Consider the following 18,492-nt stretch of genomic DNA (forward strand, 5'->3'; position numbering starts at 1 on the left):
TGCTGGAGAGCAGACTAGAAATCAGACAAGTGGTCCTCCAATTTGAGTATGCAGAGTGCTAGGCACTGCCTCCTGGGAGTTTCTGATCCAGTAGATCTGAAGGGGGTCCTGAGAATTTGCGTTTCTCGCAGTTTCCCTCCCAGGTGATGCTGATGCTGCTACTCCAAGGAGCCCACTTAAAAAACTACAGAGTGAGACCTTGAGGAGCTGGCTCAGCTGGCAGGGACCCGGACACGCTGCTTGCTGTGTGATCTGCACAGCGAGGGGGTGATTTCAGACGTGTCTGAGGGCAGTATCTAGAATAGTTTTAAGTCTTGCTTCCTCTCGAGCAATAGGACTGATGGCTACACTCTGGCAGGAAAAGGAGAGAATGGTTTCACGAACTAAAATGAGAGTTAAAATCCGCTGACATAAATGAGATGGAAGAAGGAATCCATGGAATCCATGTAGTAATACTTTGAGCGAACTTAACCTAATTTAGCAATGTAAGACCATGTACATATATAGCTAAGCTAATTTATATATAGGTTATTCCCCGAAATATCCTTACACTGCAAGGAAAGTTTACGTTCTTTAGCTGACTGTGCATACGTCAAGGTAAATTGGGTACGTGGAGAAAGGGCAGCCCAAGGAGAGAAGAAAGACCATTCATCCTAGAGAAAGCATTTAGGAGAAACTACTCCCACCCTTTCCCCTTCCCACTCAGCGCTGTCTCTCAGGTAAATAGCCTTAGGAAGTTTCTGAAACAGTGGCAAGGGCTTCAGTAACCAGACGTCCTGGCAACACATCTTATTGCAGTATTGAGATGGAAACTACCTAAAATTTAGAACTGATTTCGTAGTCTTCTTGTGTTCAGCTAATTAGGTTCTTGCATTTTAAAACTCGACTCTGAAGTTTTCACATACGTATCTGTGTCTCTTCCAGATGAATTTTGTATAAGGCAGGAATCATTTAGGACTCTGGGGGACATTGGCATTTTTTCATTACAGAACTTCATGGACTCAGGTGGATTTTCTCAATTTGCCAACAAAAAAGGAATAGAGATATTACATTAAAATGAACTGTATCTCTAACAAAATGATACATTTTGGTAACCAAATGGTCAATTGCTCGTATTTAATTTTGTTAATTTGAAAATATTTAAAAAATTAATAAAACTGCTTAGTGATCCTTTCAAGGGAAAGGCTCAGCTCATGTTTTAAAAAACCACATAAAAATGACTCTGGAGACCTTGGCTACACATCTAGCGGTCAAATATTTCAATGCTTCATTGCTCCCGTTCCTGTTACAGGTACATGTGACAGTGCTGCAGCTATGAGTGGAATTTTAAAGAGGAAGTTTGAAGAAGTTGACGGCTCCTCACCCTGTTCCTCTGTGCGGGAATCAGATGATGAAGTTTCCAGCAGCGAAAGCGCGGACAGTGGGGACAGTGTCAATCCGTCCACTTCTAATCATTTTCCCCGTGAGTACAGAAACCATACCTGAAGCTGGTTGTCTGGTTCTGCAGTGGAAATAATTGCATCATCTTGGTCATTTTTTTTTAAACCCTTAGTACTAGTTTTGTTTTTGTAATTGATCTAAAAACAAGACAGGATTAAGTAAAAATGAAATCTCTTTGAGGTAGCAGTAGATCCTTCTATTTGGATTGCTTTTGGCACTGGGTTATTTGATACTGTTAATCAACTGACTCAATGAAAACAATCGTTTTTTATTATCATCAATTTTAAGGAAGCACCCTACTGAGAGTAGATGGGGAAAGACAAGTCCCACAGCTGAAATGATATTCCGGGAGGAGAAAATGGATGCGTTTGGGTGTGGAAGGTCTAGGTTATGATGTGAATGAGCTTGCCAGCCATGCATGAAGAGACGAGAAAGCTGCAAAACTCTCCCAAGTGTGCAAGTGCATGCAGTTTATACTTCTTTCTCCCCGTTGTTTTAGCCTTCATCCCAAGAATAATATGTAAAGCCCACAAAGAAAAAAAGAGATGTATGCCTTCTCATTGATTCCTTTTTCTGCCACACTGTAACGTTAGCCCTTCCTATCATGAAGGGTATTGTGAAGATTGCAGGACTGATTAGAAAAAATTCTTAGAGTAATACAATCTACAAGCTAAAAGAAACTGATTAATAATAGCTAAAAGATCTTCTTAAATTTGTGTTTCCAACAGGAAGATTTTACTCTATCATGATACCATGGTAGATAACTAATCCTAGTGTTTCCATTTTTCAATTAAGTGGCTAATTTTATTAATATATGATTCTAGAACATAGAATTTATTTTGGAAATGTGACAACCCGGAAAACCAAAAGAATTAACAATAGTCTTAAAGGGGTGATAAGGATCTTAATAAAACTGTTGAGTATGAAACAAACATACTAAAATCAAAAGCATTGCTTTAAACAGGCAAAACTAATAGAAAACATAATGAAAGGGCAATTACAATGATCATAGCAGATAAAAAAACCATAAAATATTCAGGGACAAGGTTATTGTGTAATGTAGGAGATCTACAAATACATTTACATATGTCATGATGATATGAGGTGAGCTTGTGTTTTTGATTTAAAAGGAAATACACGTGTCCCTATTTGGTCTTAATATTAATAGTGATATTAGCAACGACATGATCATCCTATGAGTTTCCTGAAGATCAACAGAACAAGTGAGATAATATACATGAAACAACTTGGTAAAATGTTAAGTACTAAGCACATTTATATTGGAAATTATGATCATAGCTAACATTTCTTGGATACACAAATGCTCTAATAGCTTTATATACATTAGCCCTACTCTTTTCATCAATTCTGGAAGTACCACTACCTTCAGTTTAAGAGGAAATACCTGAGGCTCAGAGGCTAAGTATCTTGCCCAAGATCACACACCATTTGAGCTTAAGTACATAGGTGTATGTGTGTGTCTCACTCCATAGTCTTCGCTTTTTCCATTACCTCATGCTGCCTCTTAATTGTATAATATTGGGAATATCTTTAAAATGTTGTTCATTGTGAATTATAAAAGAATTAGATGAATTAGTAAAGAGATAAGTTATGTTTCTGGATATAAAGATAAAGTTATCAAAGCTTTCCACATTAATTTATACGTGAGTATAATGTCAACAAAATCCTTAAGGCCATTTTCTCAGAAGGCAATAGAATGCTAAAAATCTATTTGGAAAAATAAGCTAATGTGAATAAAGGTATATTTCTTAAAAGAAACTATAAATGTTGAAAATCTAGTCCAGATCTCAAATCATAATAGAAAATTATATGATTTATCTTTCTTGATACTCTGCTAGATCTAGGAAAGTATAGAAAAATCTCAACATGTTACATATAAGAGTTTAATGTATAAGAATAGAGCATTACAGAGCAATGGCAAAAGGAAGAAGTATTTAATAAACGTGGTGTTGGAGTTTGAAAAAGAAGTAATTTAGATACATATCTCACAACATATGCTAAAATACATTCCAGATGGATTAAATAGATAATTTTTAAAAATCAAATTATGGGAATATCACTTATTTATCAGACATTTGCTAGGATCATTACCTGAGCTTTGAAGTAACAAAAAAAAAGTCACATTGCAAAATACTTATAATAAATATATTATTTATTATATTTAATTTAATAAAAAACACATGTAAATTTTTCAGATAACCCCCAAAGGCAATCCACACAATAGGAACTATGATTAGCAAACATTTGAAAGCATTTAACAGTAATAATAACAATGCAGATTAAAATAATACTAATGAGATTCCATTTGTATGAAATCACAGAAATTTCATCTCTGTGAAATTAGCACTCCTCTTTCCAATAAAAACTACTGATACTTAAGTGCTGGTGAAGTCACAGTATAAATCATAGGTACATACATTGTGACTGATGGCAGTGAAATTTAGAAAGCACTTGGTTAATATAAGAGCCATAATAATATTCATATCTATAAGTCTGTACTTCAGATAATTTACCTGAAGGGGAGCAACATCAAAAACAAGGGGGAAACTGCATAAGTGAAAATGTTGGTAGTTAGTGGTAGTACCAAAATATGGGGGTTAAAAAATATGGGGTTGGAGGTGGGGAAAAGAAAGATAACATGTCTCAGAGCAGGGAAATGCTCCCTTAAGTTATGGGGATTTACACAATATGTTTTCACGATAGTTATGAAGACCTTAGGACAATTATGTAAAATGCTCATGAGATAATGTTAAGAAAAACCAAAGACAAAATCTTACCTATACTGTCAGGGAAAATCTACATATGCATAAATGCAAGGAATGGTATGGCACCCTAAACACTGAAAATGATTTGATTTTTTGAGGCATTAAAAAGATGGATGAATTTCATACTTATTAATTTTCATTTCTGTTGATATTTTTTTGTCTCCCACAACAAATAAGTTTTAAATTTAAACTAAAATGATGACTGTAGTTCAAATTGTGTTCATGTATGTGGACAGCAGATTGCAATGGCATGGTCAGCTAAATAATGGAATACAGTGTTTAACTAGTAAGAGCTTTTATAAGTTATGTCTAATAGAAATGATTTTTCCTATCAAAGAAAATAGACCTATTTTATGATGTCCAACAAGTCATCAAAATGGGGGCGCCAGGCTGGCTCAGTCAGTAAAGCATGCAAAGCATGATCTCAGGGTTGTGAGTTCGAGCCCTAAACATCAGGTGTAGAGATTACTTAAAAGAAAATCTTAAAAAAATTAAAATACATATTTAAAAAAAGAAGTGGTTAAAATGTTTCAGCTCATCATTTATGATCAGTGGTAGTTGGTGATGTGTTAGTTTACTAAATTGCTGATTTAACTGTATTAATTTTGAAAGATAATGAAATGATTAATTAAAAAGTGCCCTTTTCATTAAATAGTCTGCTTAGTTCACCATATTCATATTATAGAGAAGGGAGGAAAAAGTGGGAAGAAAAAGCACAGAATCAAGAGATAAAAATTCTACCTAGAATATTTATTGTATGAAAGACCTGAGCATGTTAACAAATGTGAGAGGGGTAGTTGAAAGGCTTTCTTGATTCTAAAAATGTATTTCAGATTATTCACTTGTCCAAAAGTTCACGTACAAGTTTTTAGAAAAAATTTTTTTTCCATCTCCATTAAAGTATGTACTTAGTGGCAGTGGTCTTATCTGCATGTGAATCTATGGATATAAACTTTTAGGAACATTATCGTTGGTGAGTCCTGTTTCTTTAATATGTATCTCTACTTTCCAAAAAAACCTGTCTTAGAGTAGAGAAGGATTTTTGATGACTATCAAATTTGTGAAGCATTAGGAAACCAAATTTAGTTTCACATTGAGAGTTTTTTAAATGTGGTTATTTAAATCTCACCCATCATGAGCTCATCTTTCAAATTAAAAATATCCCATGTACTCAGTGCTTTATAGGCATTAACATATTGTGTAACATAACATTTTGTTGTCATCACAGATACAGGCATTGATAAGATTGTTTGGTACGTGTCAGCAGCTATGGTAGTAAAAAATTCCATGCTATTCTAAGCTTTCTGTAAAGATACTCAATTTGCAGCACATCACATTATGATAATAAAAGCTTCAAAATATAAATCAATAAGGGAATTATGCCTTTTTCCATGGACTTCTGAGTTTTGCTAGGCAACCAGCATGCTTACCAGCGATCAACGAAGGTCATATCTTGTACTTCCCTTGAGATAGAAGCATCTGGATTCTGTATTGCTGTAGAACGCTTTGTTTCATCAAATCCCTGTGGCTCTATAGCCAATCAGCCTGTACTCGAGCGTTGTCGAAAGGAAAGCTGCAAGAAGCTAGAGAGGAGGGATTTTTTTTTCTGCCCTCTCAAGGTTCTTGGCACTTCACACAAGTAATGAGAAGCTGTGTGATGAAACATCCTCCCAAAAGGAACACATTGTTTTTCCTGAAACAGAGTGTTTTACAAATAAACGTACAGTATTTAGGAAGTGAAATATCGAGAGGTAAAAGGATAGATCTAAACTGCGCGTGAAAGCAAGTAGTCGATGTCTCACATAGGGATACTATTTTCTAATTGAGTAAACACTTTCACATTCTTGAGTTCATTTGATATCCCCAAATTGTTGTGTGATTAGAAGTTATTATCATAACCATTTTATAAAAGTAGAAATTACCATTCGGAGATGTATCCCTAATTTACCCAAGAGCTAAGATTATAATGTTTCCCTCCCTCCCTCTTTCTTTTCTTTCTTATTTCCCTCCCCTTTCTCCCTGAACCCACACAGGGCATAAGTACGCTACCATGTGCACCCAAATAGACTGTTTCTCCAATGTCATTTCCCTCCCACTGACTGCACATTTCTTAATGGGATTAGAGATAAAGAATTCACAGAAGACAAATTTTGCCATGAAACTTTGTACTGGAAGTATGACTAAAACATACCTATTCTCTTACCCAAGCAGTTAAAATGCATTGAAGATTTAGATTCAGTTCCGACAAATAGAGTGTGTCTTATGTTCCAGGCTCTGGGGTAGATGCTTTCAAACATGACAGAATGATAGACTACAAGTAGTAAATACAACTTAGAAATACAGGGGTAGATCATGTCTACCCAGCACTGTGGTTTACTTTGAGAGCTTACTGTGCCAAAGATAAATGTAGCAATCTACCTCTGAACCTTTGATTTTTCAAACAATGGAGGAGTGTTCAGGCAGAAACCCAACACAGGAGTTTTAAGGGAAGTCTTTGATTAAGCAGGAGGTAGAATCACATGACCCTCAAAATCTCCTTTCTACTCTGTGATAATATGGTTCTAAGAACAAGGATCAAACATAGCATCTCAAGTTAGAGCTGAGGCCAAGTAAGAAAAGGTAGGCTGCGTAAGTCAAGAAAAGCTACTATTAAATTAAGAGATCTCCAGACCCTCTGCATCCCCTTATGTTAAAGAATGCCAATTAGCATGGCCTTTGTCAGGGCAGGCCTAGAACCAGTTGCAGATATACTTATACTAGGTCAGTGTCCCTATCTGAACACCAGACATGGACCAGTTGCATCATTAGGTATTCAGTTGGTTGGAGATATGGGGATATGGGATATAATTTGGAGTGGAGGAAGATATGAGTTAGTGGTCCATTTAGAAAATACTCATTTGAATCCACCATAAAGTCCAATTCCAATGCAATGAATTGTTTTCAGATCATCTCATCTGAGAGATCTGAGAGATCCAGTATGATGAGTTGGAGATGGTGTCTCCATTGCTGCTTCCTCTGGACTTCCCTAGACCATCCTTCAGGCTGAAATGTCTTCTCTGTCTCCCAGTCTCTATGAAGTTCGATACCTGCTTTAAGGTTCACATCAAATATTTCTTTCTCCATGAATTTATGAGTCTCTCATTTTACTCTGCTCTTTACCTGAATTTTCTGGTATTTCACCAACATTCAAAAACCTTGGCTGTTGTTTTGTGTCTTCTTTCCATCCCAGTATCTCCCCACAAACCATGATGTCAGTAGCCATGTGAGGGCTCATTGAACTATTGATCTCATGTTTCCTTGACCACCTCTATTCTGAAGTGTTTATTTCTATCCTAGTTCTGTCGTTTCCCCCCATTCCATTCAGCTGCTTATGTCCACAGCCTCACCCAGAATATTGTTACAAACTAGAATAGCCCTACCACCAAAAAAAATCAAATTTCAGTGTTCCAAACTCAGAGAACAACCCCTTTCCTTCCATGTCCTTCCTCCCCAACCACTTTTTTTCCTTCATCTTCTTGTTTTCCCCAATATAGCACCCACCTCTTGTTTTTATATATCTTTCTGCCCTTGACCATTTGCTCCATTATTTCTGGGTTTTTTTTGGTTTTTGGTTTTTTAATTTGGAGTCCAGAACTCTTCACCATTTTCCTCCTGTATTCTTCACTCCATATTCCCTTTTTACTCAAATATCTGAAAACTTGAAAGAAGTTTTAAAGAAAATAGCAAAACTGTGTTTTCAGACTCAGCACTCATGGTTGCCATGCTGCCCTCCTGCTAACCACCACCTCCACCCCCCCCCCATCTGGCTTTCTCTCCCATCTCACAGCACGGAGCACGTCAGACTCGCCTCACTCCACCTCCTACCTCGTACGCAGCATGGTGGACCCTGCCTTCAATATTTGCCCTTCTCCCTTTAAGCAGGGCACTCAAAATGAGTTTTGAAGGAATGGGTATAAGCTCATCAAAGGCAGGAACTAGGTCTTGGTATGCCCAGCTTGTAGTAAGCACTTAAAGAACATTTGCGTAAATGGATGAAGGAATGGATGCTTATTAAGCGTGTGCTGTTTGCCATTCACTGCACAAGTAGTAGGAGCTGGAACTCTAAAAGCACATGAGACGTAATTCAGCTTCTGTGGACACGCAGTCTGATCACACTGAAGCACGTCTCCAGCGCTGCTGAATTCTGTTTCCCATTGTAGTTATTAGTGCATCCACCTTATCTTTTCTGGAGATTTACAGAGCTTCCGCTTGTGTTCTACTCAGGACTTAGACTGGTGCAAGTTCAATTACTGTTAAATACTTGATAAATAACGGTTAGCTTTGTAAAGGGTGGTCTTTTTTTAGTACAACTAAACCGTACAAAGAAAAAAAAAAGAATGCATTTATTGTAGGACTTTATAAGGGCATGGACATCAGTGGGAATAAATACCAATTTACAAGCTAACTCTGTAATTTATGATTTTGATGGGTGTCATTGTGATATATCAGGATCCTGATTTAACAGTTATTATATCCAAATACATGTAATGGTGAACTGTGTTTTAAATAGGGCCCTGCTGTAATTATGCATTCCTAACATGTACCTTTCTGGTTTCATTTGCTTATATATAGCTTTCCCAGGCAGAAACATCACTGTTTAATTGGATGCTGTGCAGCTCTTTATGCAGTAGCTGTATAACACACTTGAGGGAATCCAAGTTGCTTTCACCTTCACCATCCTTTGCATCAGCTCAGAAAAAAAAAGGCATTACCAAGTCAGATCACTAACATTATATAAATACAGTTCGTTTAGTTGTTGTTTGATTTGCTTTAAATTCAGCAGCAGGACCTCAGATTTAGCCTTAATAAACAGTAACACTAGATTTAGCTCTTTATTCCAGCTGATCAAAAATTCTGTTATTGTTTCCTTATTTGCTTTTCCTCCCCCAGCTGTGTGTTATATAAATAGGTCTCAAATCTGTCCACTTCCCTCCATTCGTATTGCCACCCAAGCACGTCTGATTTTCCTCTCTCTCCTGGACTCCTACAGGAGCCTTCCAGCTGTTTTCTGCTTCCTCTTGTGTGGGAACCCCAGTCTTACCTCTATGCAGGAGTCCATTGGCTCTCATCACTTTCCTACTCAAATCCTTAAGTTGCTTTCAGATGTACTCATTTCTGTGGCCTCCGAAACCCTGTACAGCCCCATGATTGAGCCTTTGCTCTCCTTCCCAACCTCCCTCCTTCCCCTTCCCTCCATCTCCAAAATTCGGTCACACTGATCTTGACTCAGGTTTTCTTTTTTATGTTTTTATTTAAATTCCAGTTAGCTAGCATACAGTGTAATATTCGTTTCGGGTATAATGTAACAAACATTTCTTGCCCTAAGATCCTGCCTGGAACAGTCTTTGCATGACTGACCCTTTATATTTCAGGTTCAGCTTAAATCTCGGCTCTTTCCTGGAGCTGTCCCTGATCACCCATCCAAAGTAGGCAGGTCCAAAGTCCTCATCTCTTAGTATATGGAAGTTTTACAGGAAAAAATGATAGATATCTTGGAGTTACCTTCAAAAAACCCAGGGGGGAAAAAAAAGAGAGTGAGAGAGAGAAAATGAGATTGAAAAAATATATATATTACTCTTTATTTTTATATAATTAACACTTTACATAATACATTTTAAAAATATGTAGATCCAACTTATCCTAAAATTACTGTGAAAGAGTCAAAGGCTAAAAAATGACCAAGTAAAATTTTGAAAGAAAATAAGGAAAAGGGAAAGCATACTGACCCTTACATATTTCAATATTTCAAATGCTAGAATAGTTAAAACACATAAAATTAGCTCAGACAGACTGCACATGGAATAAATAGAGAGCTTAGAAACAGACCCACATTGAAATGGTAACTTGGTATGTGACAGAGGACACTGCAGATGAGTTAGGAAAGAAGGGACTGCTCTAATAAATGACCTTTTAACAACTGGTCACAGGGCGCCTGGGTGGCTCAGTCGTTAAGCGTCTGCCTTCGGCTCAGGGCGTGATCCTGGCGTTCTGGGATCGAGCCCCATATCAGGCTCCTCCACTGGAAGCCTGCTTCTTCCTCTCCCACTCCCCCTGCTTGTGTTCCCTCTCTTGCTGGCTGTCTCTATCTCTGTATTTCTGTCAAGTAAATAAATAAAATCTTAAAAAAAAAAAAACTGGCCAGTCACATTAAAAAAGATAAAATTAGTGGGGTGCCTGGGAGACTCAGTGGGTCGAGCATCGACTCTTGATTTTGACTCAGATCATGATCTCAGAGTCATGAGATCCAGCCCCTCTTCAAGCTCTGTGCTCAGCCTGCTTAAGATTCTTTCTCTCCTCCTCCCTCTGTCCGTTCCCCCCCCAGCTCACGTACACGCGTGTTCACTCTCTCTAAAAAAACAACATAAAATTAGATCCCTACCTCATACCATACATGATTAATTAATTATTAATTCCCAATGGACTAAATACCTAAATGTAAAAAAATAAATGAAAACTATAAAACTTGTAGAAAAAAATAGGAAAATATCTTTATGTCAGATATGATGCAAAAAAGACAAAGCATAAGAAAATATATTTGAATACATTAAACTTCTTTATATGATCAATTATGCCATCAAGAAAGTGAAAAGATGAGCTACAGACTGGAAAAAAATATCTGCAATTCATTAACTGACAAGAAATTAGTATTTGAATATAAAAGGAACTCCTACAAAAATAAAGGGTCAATGCAATAAAAAAATAGTTATAGAATATGAACAGATAATACACAGAAAAAAGCTAGTACAATCATGAAGAAATGTTCAGTTCTGTTAATAATTAGGGAAATTAAAATTGAAAGAAGACAACATATCACATGTATCATAACATCAGATTGGCAACATTTTAAAGTTTAACAATATTATGTATTGACAAGCATGTGCTGAAGAAGGAACTCTCATAATGCCACTGTGAGTATCAGATGGTTCAATTACTTGGAAAACACCGTAGTGAAAGTTAAAAGAAAGATTAACAGAGCTTCAGTATAGGATTGGATAATTGTAGTTTGCTCATATGTTGATAAATTAGATAACATTGAACCGAACAGTCAAGTTTACATGTATGTATTGTTGAGTGACATACCCAAGCTGCAAAACTCTATATGACACACTTACATAATGAAAATACACGGAGCAACACTATATTTTATAGAAGTAAAAGGATGCATAGGAAACAATGGTACACAGCAATGTGAGGAATGGTACCTGTAGAGATGGAAAGTATAAAAATGGGTGGTAGGTCTTTATCTGTACTTTCTCACTTTTGTCCATATCTTAAAAGTAGCAATCTGAAGTAGATATGGTATAATATTAACATTCATTAAATATGGATAGTAAGTACATATTATTTCTGGAAGTTTGGATTCTTTTATAATTTTTAGTAAGTTCTACATACCTTTCACTAGAGATTAAAGTCTATGGATTACCCCACCATTCTCTTTCCCATCATTTTCTTTCTCAGCTCCCCTTTTTTTCCTTCACAGTACATATCACAATTTGCAACTATTTTATAGTGTATTTGTTTTGGTTTGGTTGGGGGGGGGGGGAGAGAGAGAGCATGAGCGCACAAGTGCCAGTGGGGGGAAGGGCAAAGGAAGAGAAAGAATCCCAAGCAGGCTCCATGTCCAGCATGAAGCCCAGTCTTGCAACCCTGAGATCATGACCTTAGCCGAAATCAAGAGTCGGATGTTTAACCAACTAAGCCAGCCAGGTGCCCCAGTTTATTTGTTTATACTTGTGTATTTTTACATTTGTTTATATTTGTGTACCTGTTTTGTTTTAACATTGCATTCCTATTAGGAAAAGGCAGAAGAGCCCTGTAAGACATTAGAAACTTCCAGGCCAAATTAGGCCATTAAGTAGAACTAAATTTAATATATTCATTGAGAGTCAGTCTTCATCTTGTCCACAGTGATAGCCAAGTGATATTGCCAAATATTTCCCTGAAATCCCTTCACATAATTCACTACCTGAGTCCTAAAAAGTAGGGAGCCATATCTTCCCTAGGTGTTAGGCTCTAGGATGCACAGTGACATTTAGAAAAATTCCCATTGGAAATTGCTTCTTGTGCTTATAAAATACACTATGCACTGTTGCACTATATATACAGTACGTCCCCATGACCTTTCCCCCTCCATGGTGTTAAGGTAGAATATTGTTTCTTTAGCTGATCATCCGTGAAGTAGTTGCTTGTGTTTGGGAGCCATTGAGAGGAAAGATATTTAGGTTTGCTGTGATTTTTCTTTCCCTAGTGCATCAGTTAAATTTGTGAAAATGGGACTCTTAGAAATTCCTCGTTTGTTATAATTGGAAAATCCACAACCAAGGAGCCACGAGATCCTCAATCTAGTTTTAGTTCTGTTACAAGTAGCTCTGACTATAGTTAAATCATTTAACGTGTTTTTTCATTTGGAAAATGTGAGAATAGGTTCATTTTCAAAGTATGGAAATTTGCATAAGTTTCAGGTAATCCTCCTTCCCTCTGAATATAATATGCTACTGATAATCCTTTATGCTTGAGTTATTTATATCATATTTAAGGATATCTTTGTGTTTTCAATGTTTATGCTGTGTACCATTGGAATACCTACATACAGGTCCAATAGAATATTCCATTTGGTTATTTTATTTTATTTTATTTTATTTTATTTTATTTTATTTTATTTTTTAAAAAGATTTTATTTATTTATTTGACAGAGAAAGAGACAGCCAGCGAGAGAGGGAACACAAGCAGGGGGAGTGGGAGAGGAAGAAGTGGGCTCCCAGTGGAGCAGGGAGCCTGATGTGGGACTCGATCCCAGGACCCTGGAATCACACCCTGGGCCGAAGGCAGGCGCTTAACGACACCAAATGGGCGCCCCCCATTTGGTGATTTTAGCTTGTAGTTTCCACATAAAGAAGTGAAAATCATGTGAATTATTTTAATTGATTTGTTTTGGGATGTCTTGATTGAGTAGATAATATGCTCAAAGCAGAGTATATTAGAACTATAAAAAAGACAGTTTAATAATATAGGACCGAGTAAAAATAAATAATGATATTTAGAGTAAGGAATTTTATATGTTGGTCTGTTGGTAGAGAAATATTGGAGAAATAAATCGAATATTCATGTGCTTAATGATTTTTAAAAATTATTTTCAAAGCTGTCCTTGGCTGAAATGTGTAAGTGAAGACTTTGGAACATCTCATTACCACAAAGGAATATTCTAACCGAAAATTTCTAAAGAAAGTCACGAAAGGGTGAAGGATTAGCAGAAATGATTTATCTGGAACATTTTTAAAATGCATAGTCATTTGATATCATGAAATATTATTTATAACTGAATATCCACATTTGTCTCATTTATGTGCTAATTGTGTTTTAATACTGGTGAGGTCAACCCTGACTGTGAACAGATTGTGCAGGCATTTAGACAGTATATTTTAAGAGGCATTTCTGTCCTAAAATATCTTCTACCACGTGACTGAAAATTTCATCATGAATGTAATCCCTTTGGGATGACGATATTAAAATCTACATATACATGGCCTATCTAGTAGTTTAAAATGTGGTGTCTGGACTGAAATTTCCTAGATTCTCATCCAAGATTCTCTACTCAGAAGCAAATAACATAATATCTCTGATATTTGGCTTCCTCATCTATAAATACTGATAGAAAACAATACTACCTACATTGTAAGTTTGATGGTGGCTAAAATGAGTGAATATTGCTTTATACTGTACTTGATATTTAGTAAATGCCCAAGCAGTATTAGCTATGCTAATGATGATTCCAATGAGGGACAACACAAATTTTATTTATTTATTTTTTGTTTTTAAAGATTTTATTTATTAGAGAGAGAGAGCACAAGCAGACAGAGCATCAGGCAGAGGCAGAGGAAGAAGCGGGCTCCCCACCGAACGGAGAGCCAGATGTGGGACTCAATCCCAGGACCCTGGGATCATGAGCTGAGCCGAGGGCAGATGCTTAACCAACTGAGCCGCACCAGGCACCCTGAGCCAGGCACCCCAACACAAATTTTATTAATAGTTATTGTGGAAAACTACCTATATAGACAGTAGGGTCTCCAGAGGAAAGAGACATATTTCGGTTACGTTTTTGATAGAGTGGGAGAGACGTCTGGAAAGATCTAGATTGCAGATGTAAATCCTGGATCTTCCGATCCAAGCAAGTCATGTAACTATGAGAAGGAAGCCAGGTATATGACAAGAGGGCATGGTGGACCTAGAATATACCTTCCTAAAAGGCTTTATATTTAATAATAAGAAGAAGAAATCTATGTAATCCAGTGAAATACTTCTTCAGGCTATTTTCAGTTTACCATCTACGAATTTGCTACTCCTGGTCTAGGTAGTGGAACATTATTCAGGGGGCATCATGAGGTTCAATCACAAGCTGCTGCAGAAGGAAGAATTTCCAGCGTATACTCACCATTCTTGCTAGCATTAGTCCTAAAAAATTGTAAGGATTCAGAATAATAATCCTAGCAGTAATAGCTGGCATTTATTGAACTGTCATTGAATGTTAGTGGTAGGAACTGCACTCACATTTTATGTGCGTTCTCTTACTTCATTAGCACGACTTATGAAGCATCTGATGCTGATTTTAAGTAGGTGCCCAGAATTACAAAGCTGATAAGCTTCTGATCTCTGCATCATTCTGACTCTGAATCCTGTCCTTTATACTGTTGTTTCCTGTAATTAATGTTGAAAACAGCATTATCAGTCTGTCTCATGCTAGCATCACTTTCCAGACTTCTGAAAACATCTCCTGACAGTTTGTATCCAATTCAGAAAATATAGTAAAGTCTACTGGTAATTACTCAAACAGCACAGAGATTCCATTTGAAATGAGAGAAGCTCAGTAAATAAGTGTATGGGTTGAGTTCAAAGAGAATAAGCTCGATTTGCTTACTAATTCTTGCATGCATACAGCTTTTTGCACTGGTATCATAAACCTTTGTATTCAAATGCCATGGTCGTTAGAACTTTGCCTGCTTCAATTTTTCTGAAGCTAAATCACTTAGTGTCTTTCCGAGCAGTGAGGGAGAAAGAGATGCTGACATTGTTATGACTGAGGGGGTAAGACTGGGCATTGTGGCACCTCCCAGCCAGGCCCAACTTCCCTGCGGGAAGTGCTTCACAGCTGCAGGAAGGGGGGCGTCTTGGCAGCTGCCTCCCCTTTGATTGACCACATCAGGCTTTAAAAACATCTATGGGTTCATTAGCATCAGCCATTTGCGGAGCTCTTCTCTAGACCATCTTAATGGAAACATGTGAGAGCTTTTATGAGTGCACTCCAAGATAGAATTTATGGGAAATAGTCACAGCAAGTGTTCAATGTCTTTTGGACTTATTCTCCTAAACTCTAGGCACCATCAGAACATCAATAAAGCATGACTTTTGTGTAAATATCAGGACAGAGAAATAAGCGTTGGCACAAGTCTTTCTGGAATTTTTTCTATACCAGTTATCAAGGACAATTTACTAGAAGAAATGGATAGTAACTTGAGACTTAAAAGTCAAGCAGAGGGAAGAAAGGAGGGAGGGAGACAAAGAGGGGGAGAGAAGATAATGCAGTCGATTGGACTGAAGATGTATACTTACATACTCAGAACATGGGATTAGGGAAGAGAAGGGGTAATAATGGGGAAACCATTGCAGGATGGAGGGCAGTGCTTGCTCAAGCACACAGCACAGATAGCAAGCACTTGGGTCGTAAATAAACATATGCATTATAATACCAGTCATTACTGCTCCAGTTAGCATCTCTCAAAGTTTCCAGGTAAGAGACAAAATCTACTGCTACCTCCTAAGAAGGGTGGGCCTTTTTTGAAATGGTAAAAGAAATGTGAGGTTTTAAAAAATATTTACTACTACACTTCACGTGCATTAATGTACTGAAGTGTTACAGCAATCCTAGGAAATGCCTATTACTTTTAATCCTAATTATACAGATGGTGAAACAGGAGTTCAGAGAAGGTTAGTGACTTTTCCAGAGTCCTCCTGTTAGTAAGGGGTGGAACCAGATTCCAGCCCTGGCCAGCCTCATTCTGGGGCTTGACATCTTACACATACACCTTCTTATGGAAACTTCTCTTCATCTCTGATATGCAGTTCTTTTTTTTTTTTTTAAGATTTTTATTTATTTATTCGACAGAGATAGAGACAGCCAGCGAGAGTGGGAGCACAAGCAGGGGGAGTGGGAGAGGAAGAAGCAGGCTCATAGCGGAGGAGCCTGATGTGGGGCTCGATCCCATAACGCTGGGATCATGCCCTGAGCCGAAGGCAGAGGCTTAACCGCTGTGCCACCCAGGCGCCCCTGATATGCAGTTCTTAATCTAGGCTTAATCTAGGCTTTGTAGAAATCTGTAGGAGTGTGATTTAATTTTCTAAGTAGAAAATAAAATCATTGTCATATGATTTCATTTAAAAAGTCTTTGTCGTACAGCTTTGATTTGTATTGCTGAAAAAAGTAAAAAAAAATCTATAATGTAATGTATTTGCTCTTGCCTTTAACTCTTTTTTATAACGATCACCTTCATATTGTCTAGGAAATATTTATAAAACCACAAGATGCTTGCCAAAGTGTTAAATGTTATTTGCACTTCTTGATAACATTATTTTTTTTGTTTTTCTTGGTTGTTTTGAATGCCCTAGGTATAAAATTCTAGTGTTTTTTAACTGACAAAATATTTTGTCAACTTTTGTAAATATTAACTCATTACAAATTCTTAAAACTATAAGAATTTGAGGGGGAAAAGAAAATCAGTTTGTTCTCCAATTTTCAAAGTCATATTTTGTATAGAGTATCAAAATTAATTACCTTAGAGTTGCTGAATAATAGAACTATGCATATCTAAAGAAGAGTGAGAGTACTATATGACTTGCATTCATTTTTTCAAATGTTTAAGGATATGTTGGTGAAAATATCAGTTATAACCATCAAAACAGTGAAATTCCAAAAAGGTTGTTTTACATATATCGAATAGCTCTTTCGCTTTGTTTCCAGGCTTATTTTGTACTTAGAATCATTCCCATAAAAATTACATTGACATAAAATTATATTAACTTAATTTTTCAACCATGGTGTGGGTATTTGCACCAGAGAAATTGGCAGACACCACACATCAGAATGATCAATTTATTATTGTTTTGTAGGTTGTGTAGGCTTAAGAAAGCAATGAGATAAAATGTGAATACAAATTAAAATTATGTCATTTCTCTAGCTTTTGCATTGTACATAGTGTAAAAGATGAAAGAAATAGTCTTCTAATAGTCAAAAATTATCCTACCTAGCAAAGAAGTCATTCATGTCATGGATGAATGAGCTGTCTCGACATGTCTTCAATGCTTCATTTTCCTTTACTCATTTACTTAAATGCAAATGTCAACTAATATTTATAACTAAGCTACCCTTATCTGTCAATTGCAACCAGAGGTTGGTGATAGATACATAAATTAAGAAAAAAATCAATTGACAGTTAAATCCATGAGAACCAATTAATTAAATGGAATTACAATCAAAAGTATTTATATTTTATTATTATTTATAAACCATGGGCTATGCATTCTTTATATGAGTAAAATTTATAATAAATATATGCATTTTTAGGGGTAGCCAGTTGTTTAAACATATTCCAGAATGCTTGCTATATGATTATATTTGAAATCACCAGTTTTTTGTGTGTTTTTAAATTTTTCTGCACTTTTATTGTTTTGAATGTCCTGGGTATAAAATTTTAGTGTTTTCTAACTGACAAAATATTTTGTCAACTTTTGTAAATACTAACTCATTACAAATTCTTTAAACTATAAGAATTTGGAGGGGAAATGAATTAAATGCCATTCATCACAATGAAATGAAAAAATAATTCGGGTGATAATTTGTAGATATTTTGCATTTAAGTATTTCAAAAAAAATCCAGCTTTGCTTTTATGTTTCTCAACTGTTTCCCGTCCTCTTCTGCAGCAAGGTTTTGTCTGATTTGTGGTCAATTAACTCAGTTAGTTAGAATTTGAATGTTAGTATCAAGCTCAATCCCAGACTGTCTGGTTCTTCCACTGGTACAGGTTAACCCTAATTCTGATCAGATAGCTACAATGTCTATTCTTCAATACTGTAGAAACTGGCTAGAAGATAAATAAGTAAATGAAAACACAGTAACAGAAAAACACGATTCAAAATGCGTGTGCTGGATGATTTTTGTATACAGATGCATAGTCCCAA

General features: G+C 36.5%; 1 protein-coding gene across 1 annotated transcript in view; it reads left to right on the plus strand.

Annotated features, from left to right (window-relative positions):
- Positions 1 to 1,284: 1,284 nt before the first annotated feature.
- CSRNP3 (cysteine and serine rich nuclear protein 3) overlaps positions 1,285 to 18,492 on the plus strand; it is a 78,594-nt gene continuing 61,386 nt past the window's right edge. Inside the window, exon 1 of the mRNA XM_045780589.2 lies at positions 1,285 to 1,462. Coding sequence (XP_045636545.1) covers positions 1,315 to 1,462 — 148 coding nt within the window. The 5' untranslated portion in view covers positions 1,285 to 1,314. The remainder of the gene's footprint in view (positions 1,463 to 18,492) is intronic.

Source organism: Ursus americanus, chromosome 1 (assembly GCF_024610735.1).
Source record: "Ursus americanus isolate L20-20 chromosome 1, mUrsAme1.1.p, whole genome shotgun sequence".
NCBI classification, from domain to species: Eukaryota; Metazoa; Chordata; class Mammalia; order Carnivora; family Ursidae; genus Ursus; species Ursus americanus.